At 40.7% G+C, this 7,799-nt stretch overlaps 1 protein-coding gene across 1 annotated transcript in view; it reads right to left on the bottom strand.

The window, feature by feature from the left end:
- Positions 1 to 7,020: 7,020 nt before the first annotated feature.
- The window catches only part of mtus2a (microtubule associated tumor suppressor candidate 2a), a gene marked incomplete at both ends in the record, with an annotated part of 136,239 nt that continues 135,460 nt past the window's right edge, over positions 7,021 to 7,799 (bottom strand). Inside the window, one exon of the mRNA XM_084320483.1 lies at positions 7,021 to 7,516. Within this exon, the coding sequence (XP_084176609.1) occupies positions 7,021 to 7,516 (496 nt within the window). The remainder of the gene's footprint in view (positions 7,517 to 7,799) is intronic.

Below are 7,799 nucleotides of genomic sequence, written 5' to 3'. Positions count from 1 at the left end.
CAGAGGCTACCATGACAGGGAAAATACAGTCTGTATACAGTATGAATAACACTTGTATTTACCTAGAAATGGCCGTGCACCTGCCCACAGGCATCGCTGTTTCTTCTCCTCTCCTCCTGTTAGTATTGCAGAGGGGAAAAAAGAGGGCCTCTTAATCAGTCCTCCTGGAAATACTGAAGCTAGTTACCTTGGACCGCCAAAGGTTGTTTTCCGAGGTGTGTGTGTGTGTATGAGCTTGTTCCGAACCCCCTGGAGACAGACACACAAACATCCTCTGTTGATGCTCCTGTATACTCATGTAACGACATACGATACAGTACCTGTGCTACTGGACAGGTAGGCACACCTTAGACATTGCGTGGGAAGCGTTAATCCCAAACACCTGCAGGAAGGGGAGGAGAGAGGGAGGGAGAGATAGAGAGGGAGATGTAGAGAGAGAGAGGTAGAAAGAGAGTGTGAGAGAGAGGGGGGAGACAGAGGGAGGGAGAGGTAGAGAGAGAGGGAGGAGAGTGGGAGGAGAGAGAGGGAGGAGACGGGAGGGAGGGAGTGAGGGAGAGAGAGAGAGAGAGAGGGGGGGTGAGAGTGAGAAGGGAGGGAGGAGGATTGATCCTTTAACCCTTTCAGGTGTACCTTTTTCCCCCCATGTTTTCTCAGAATTCTATTTTAGAATTCTACCACTCCATAGCTTTCAATGGCCCTTGTCACATGGATGATCAGTTCTCGAAATTCTAATCTCATGTGCTGATCTGGCACAGGATTCACCTTAGTCAAACACGAGCATGAGTCACGACAGTTTCTTTAATATCTTTTTTATTTTATTACTGTAATCTCTCAGAAAAAGTGCAAATAAAGGCATCAACATACAGTATTGTGTACATTACGTGTCTATCTACCCCATCCCTCGTTTTCCTATACCTTCTATGCTACAGTTACATGTTTGACCATCACAATGCAGAGGAAAGAGGAAGAGAAAAGAGAGAAGGGAGAGCGAGAAACAGCAAAGACGGAAAAAAACATGCTTCTACTATTTCCAATGTGCACTAAGACACGACTCATGTAGTAAATGTTTTTACACTCAAATATACAATCAGAGTCAGAATAAATAAAAAAAGAAAAGTCAATAAACGTTTGTCTCAATAGAACAAATACACATGGGTGACTGTGTATAGATTACCTCCAAGAGTTCAAATCATTGGTGTTGATTTTTTTGCCACGTCAGCATTTAAATGTTGATATGGGTATTCTCCATGACTAATTATATCACCCATGACTGCTCTAGTTGGGAGACTCAACCAAGTGCTACACATTATCAAATAGGTGCTACATATTGGTCGGACAAGAGACTATACAAAACAAACTGGATAAATATGAATAATGTCTATAAAATGCAATCAATCATTACAATCTCTTGACATTCAGTATAGTGACACACAAAATGTCCACAGGACATATTGAAGGGTCATTGCGATACCATTTCCTGGTTTAGAAGTCAAAGTTTGTATGGTGATACACGTTTAATTATAGAAGAGACCTGTGATTTTATATGTCTGCTCTTGCTTGTAAACATATGGTATGGATGTTGGTAAATGGTATTTTCTTCTTTTGCATCATTGTAGAATGTATTTGTTTGTTGAACCTACCGAACATGACCACCTGAGATGGCAACTACTGCAGAATTTACCTTTAAAGGGAAGCTCCACCTTCAAATTTGACTGAAAACGAAGCTTGGGAATTTTACGTGAGTGGAAGTCAACAACACTGTTTGATTTTCCCACCTTTTTGTCATTGATCATAATCTGTGACACATTGGCATTTCAGAAAATGTGGGAATTCAAAGTACAACCTGTTCTATCATGTCAACGCTGTGAGTTAATGTCTATTTACTTATGTCATATACCATTATACTGTATTTTTTGATAAGTCAAATATCAACAGCGAAAGTGTTAATTAAATTACCAATGTTGCTTTCAGTGCTAGAATAATAATAAGAGGATGGGCCACAGCCCAGTGGTTTAGCACTGGGAGATGTTACTTCTTATTGATTGATTCATTGAATTGATTGATTGAAAACATTATTAACAGATTGCAGAATGGGTACAATACAGTACGGCTCAATTATTTTTTCTCATTTGGATATATAAAAAACTGTACTTTTATTAAATGTTTTATTATTTGTTATATTATTTTTATTTTTATTAAATTATAATGTCAAATATTGTAAGGAAGGGGCAGGGCTTGATAAGTTGTTTTACTTCCCCCTGTTCCTTCTCGAACACTTATTGTATGGAAATAGTCTTTGACTATTTACCTTTTTGTTTTTTAAACTTGTTTTATGTTTCTATGTTCGAGACAAATCAAAATCAAAATCAAAATCAAATCAATACACACAAATTACAATGTGATTTGTCAGGGGAAGTGGGGAAACCATTTCCAAACATTTCCAATCTTCTAATCTCTCTAATCACTTCTAATCTTTAAATGCACAAAATGTAAAACTTAATTAAAGTTACAATTTTGCAAAAAAAACTATTTTCAAATAAAGGTCAGTAAGAAATAAACTGCAACCTACAGATCCCACTGTAGTGCAAGATCAATGTCAATCTTATTCCAATTTGAAGTACTGTATGGATCAATTATGTACAGGTTTAAAATATATTTAAGCTAATATTTGTCACATACCGTGAGTCCTATCTATTGGTCTGTCATTCATTTTGAGAACATTTCTTTAGTCCAACTAATCAACATGTAAACAAAGCCTTTAATAAATCTTTAGGTGGATCTTCCATTTAAAGCATTTGCTGCATGATTGAACATTATGTTTGCATCAATTGCACAGAAACACGCATCTCTGGCAACATATTGAGGAACTTTGAGGAAATGATTGGAGATTCCTGTATATTAACTTGGTGCTGCTGAAACTTTCTAACACTTGTATCCTAACATTTGCAGCTAGATATTAGGGTTATTTCCACTAGGGTTGTGATTTTAGTAACCATGTATATGAGTATAGATTGTAGTTTATTTGCGTTCTGACCCACAAATCAAGGGAGAACCGATAAGTGTTCATTCATTTGTCCGTTCATTCATTCGCATAACATTCACTTGGACAAATGTAATTCTAAAAAACACGTGAAATCACAGTGACTCTCTGACTGGTATTATCTCTGACTACTGACAAAAAAATAATAAAAATGCAAAGACATTCTCTGAACCATCACCATGGTATAAAATCGGACGGCATTGAGGTCCCTCAAATCGGCAGAGTGTGTTTGACATTCTTCTGTTTAGGAGCACCACCCTGTGTAGGTACCGTAAAAAACCTTGAAGATCCGTGAAAAGAATCAATTCCTTCCGTTTTTCACTACCTTCGAAAGTGCTGGTATAGTAATTAATATCCACTTTAAAAAGTATTTCACTATAATGTCGGATTCTCTCATGCTAGATCCTGGTAAATGGTTAAACCGACTCCAACTTACACCTCTCCTTGACTGATCAAAGACACAAAGACACGCTAAGATTTTCAATCGTTTGAAATGAGGACAGTTGTAGACTCATTCAACTTAACACATTGGGTGTACAAGGTCTTTGTTTCAAATAGTTGGAAAAAAGATCTTAGTGCGTCTTCAAATCAACCTCAGTCTTTCTCACCTCTCTGCCTTTCTCTCTGGACTGGCTTATTTACAGGACTCTCCTCATTCAACAGACACTAAACATTCCAAGATAAATATAGGCAAATTCATGAATAGCTTTAGCCTGTAGCATCTGCAAAGGGAACCCAGTGCATGTTGGAATTGACTACTAACCATAACCAACTCAGATCACAGTACACTGTGAAGTAACTGCCTTGTTTTCTTGTTTCTTTTATACTAACTATCATCAGAACGTCTCTTGATGAATCTTTAGGACCCTGAGGGTTGGTTAGTGAGTTGAGTAGCACACAGTACAGTACAGGCAGCTATACTCTACACTACAGTATATTACAATTTTCAATTTTATACACCAAACGTTTATTTCCTGTCAGTAATATTCCACATGGATGGAAGTCTACATTGGAAAAAATCTCTATAGTTTTGAAGTGTCCTACAGAGAAGCTACCGAAAGAGAAACTGCACTAAAGGAAGTTGAAATTGTCACTCATCTAAATTTGAGTAAACAAATCCCTGAACGGTTTATTCTTACAGACTGAGAATTCAGAGCAACGTTAACTTTCAAATTCAAACATGAATCTCAAAAGACAATGAAAAGGGTTTTCTGTCAGATAAACAAAGAGAAGCATAGCCTACTGGCTGCTTTGTATTTCATGATCATTTCTCCATTAGAGGAACACGCCAACATTATGGGGAATGTGCTCTTTTCCAGAGTCAGACATGAAGATAGATACCAATTTCCTCTTTGTGCCTTCAGTAGAAAGCCATCCGAACGCTGCAAGCTAGCCTAGCTTAGCACAAATAAATGGAAGCTAATATGGACCACTAGCCTAGCTTAAAACTCCAGGAGAGATGTTTTTGGCCAACAGCTAGGCTTAACTTCCATTAATTTGTGCTAAGCTATAGGCTAGCTTGTAGCCATATAACTTTCTACTGTACGCACAGAGGGGAAATTGGTATCTATCTTCTTGTCTGACTCCGTTGAAGATGTTCAGCCCATTTCCCATAATGTTGCTGTGTTCCTTTAAGAGGTGCATCGAGGTTGACTGGAAAAGGGCTACATTAATCTAATATGTTACAAAGAGGTAATTGGAGGGTTACCTGTATATTCTTTCCTGTATAGCTTATTAAGAGACACACCCCCTTGATATGACCCCCCCCCCCCAAAAAACCACCTTCCATCTGTCATCTGAAAGGTAGTGTCTGGATCCCATCGCCCCGGAGGATGTTTTTATATGTATTCATCATTTGTATGTAGTGTGGATGGTTAAAGGGGCACATCAGCAAAAAACAATGCTGATTTATTTTGCACATAATCTTACGCACATCCAAAGCTCTAAAAACGAATAACTAAATAAAATCACTGGTGGCCTGAGATTATGTGCAAAATAAATCAGTATTGTTTTTTGCCGAAGTGCCCCTTTAAAGGTAAGGGACGGGTTAGAATGAGTTAACCACATTTTGGATGAAAACTATTTTCACATATTGGGTGAATTACGGCTTTACAGCTTGGCCCTGAAGCAGCAGTCACACAAATCAGCCGATGTCTTTCCATGGGATGGGATCTAGACAACAAAAAGCCATTTCTCTTGGGACTGGGAGAAGTGACTTTTCTTCCATAAAGTTTTAAATATAATTCCCCCCCCCCCCCCCCCCCACCCCCCACGTCCTATACACTTATTAAAAAGGCTAATCACAGCTATAAGAAGTTACACATTAAGACTGGAAGACTTCCACAGAACATGCTCGCTTAAGTAAGCAAAGAAAGAAAATCCAATAAATAAGATACAAATGTCACGTTAGAAAACTAACCACAACACCATTACAACAGCAATTCCTGTTGGGTAGTCCCCTAAGCTTTGAGCTCCCTGGTAGCTGTGTGTTAATGACGGTGGTAGTGGTGTTGTTGTTGTTGTTGTTGTTGTAGGAGTTGAGCTACATACACAATAGACCGCACATTTCCTTTTGAGGTAAATACAAAATGGCAGGCGTGGGTTTTGCAAGTTGACCTGAGGGATCCCTGGAGGGAGGACTACTCATGTGGATAAATACCAGATAGGAAGAGCAGAGAGGGCTTGTCGGAAGCACTCTGTTAGTTACTGGCAAAATGGCTGGGTGCCTAGTGGGCTGTGTTGAGCTTTCCCACTTAAGAGAAACTGTCAGTGTAAAGCTAGCGTAAAGGAAGGTTGGAATACAGCTGAAGGAGGCTGGTAAAAACATTAGAATTATAAGACGAGGATGGTGTTTCTATGACGACACTGCCTCATCTTCGCCTTATAGTTCCTGGTAAAACATGAGAGTATCTGATTTATAAACCATTTCTGTATACAGGTAGACAGTCCTATATGCCGTAAAATGTTGGTCTTTATCTGCTGGTGAGAGGGCAGGACTAAGTTTATAAGGCGCTTGGTTTGGGACTTTTTCAGGAAGAAAGAAAATGTAATTCTGAGATAAAGGCTGATTTCATTTCTTGACTTTGAACTTGCAACTTAATTCGTCTCTTGAAGAAAAGGAATTATTAACGGGAACTGATCTAAATTCAGAAATACAAAATACAGCTTGTTACTTTCCCAAGGACATGACCCTGTTTCGAAGACTACAGCATGAGAGCTGATATGTACTATGCCACTGGCCCGTTTCATTCACAACGCCATTACTACAATATGTAAACAGAACACATGTGATCAGATAGCTGACCCTGCTCCACAAAATGTTCTGTTTACATAGCAACGTCATAGGGAAATAGAGCGATTACAGTGGCCTGGGTGAGCCACTTTTTTTTTTTTTTTTTTACCTGTCTGTCTATCGCCTCTGAGCGGGAGACGTCATGCTCATGCAAGGGGGGTGGGGTTTAACTACAATTCAACACTGTCTGTGGCTGAATATATACAGTCAGTCTACATTTCATCACTGTCTACGGGTGGACGATGACAGGGACAGGAAACAGAATCCACGTATCTGTCCCACCAGTATGCTGGTGTTATTTATTGCGGTCACCCTAACAGAGGCCGCGAGGCGGAGTAGAGAGAGAGAGAGACTGTCGCTAGTTTGACATTCTGTAAACCTCAGAGCCTCACGCACACTGTGTTGCATCGTCCATACATTTTGTCTTGAGATGACTAGAGAGACCACACACACGCAGTCACATTCCATCCTTCGTCCTCTGTCACCGTCCTGAACACACTTCCTAGTAGACCGATGTTGAAATGCAAAAAAAGAAGAAGAAAGAAGAAGTGTATAGAGGAAGAGAGATCATGTAAATAAATAGAGCAAAAAAAAGAGAAGGAGAGGGTGGGAAGAAGAGGTAGAGGAAGAGAAGAAAGAGAGAGAGAGGGAGAGAGAGAGAGACAGCACAGAGATGGAAGGGGCGAGCTCATCTGCTTGCATGTAGAGGGCTGAGACAAGCAGGTGAGTGACCGTGATTGGCTGAAGCTCTGTGAGTGGGTGTTCCCGGGCCTGGGGAATAATTCTGATTGGCCGAAGCTCTGTGAGTGGGTGTGCCCGGGCCAGGGGAGTAATTCTGATTGCTCGCCGCTCTGTGAGTAGGCGTAGCCGGTCCCGGGGAGAGATTCTGATTGGTTGCGGCCCTGGGCGAGGAGGACGAGCAGTGAGGCGGGGTGGAAGGCTGGGAGCAGCTGTAGCCGTGTGTGGGGGAGTCAAACCCCGCTAAAGGAGAGGAAGAGAAGAGGGGAGATGAAGGGATGGGGGAGGTAGAGAAGGAGCGATGGATGGGGGAGGAGCAGGGGGACATCAGGGGGCTGGTCTGGAGGCGCCACAGCAGCTCGTCGTTGTTCCGACTCAGGCGCTTCTTCTCTGTGCTCTCCTTCTCCACAGAGCCCTGCAGGTTGGCATTCTCCTCCGACAGCTGCCTGCGGGGACCACAAGGAACACGATCATTCTCAGGGGCTCATACAGAACCAAGCATTTCACTGTAATATACGTGTACTTTATACATGACAAATATAAGCAAACTTGAACTTGAAACTTGAAATAGAACTCGGAAGCTTGATGATGATGATGATGATGATGATGTGTTTGATGATGATATTGATGATGATGATGATGGTGTAGTGTTTGATGATGATGATGATGATGATGATGATGGTGATGATGATGTGTTTGATGATGATGATGATGGTGATGGTGATGATG

This window comes from Notolepis coatsorum (genome assembly GCF_963971535.1).
Source record: "Notolepis coatsorum genome assembly, chromosome: 8".
Taxonomy (NCBI): domain Eukaryota; kingdom Metazoa; phylum Chordata; class Actinopteri; order Aulopiformes; family Paralepididae; genus Notolepis; species Notolepis coatsorum.
The sequence above is the reverse complement of the archived record's forward strand: the minus strand, read 5'-3'. Positions and strand labels throughout refer to the sequence as shown.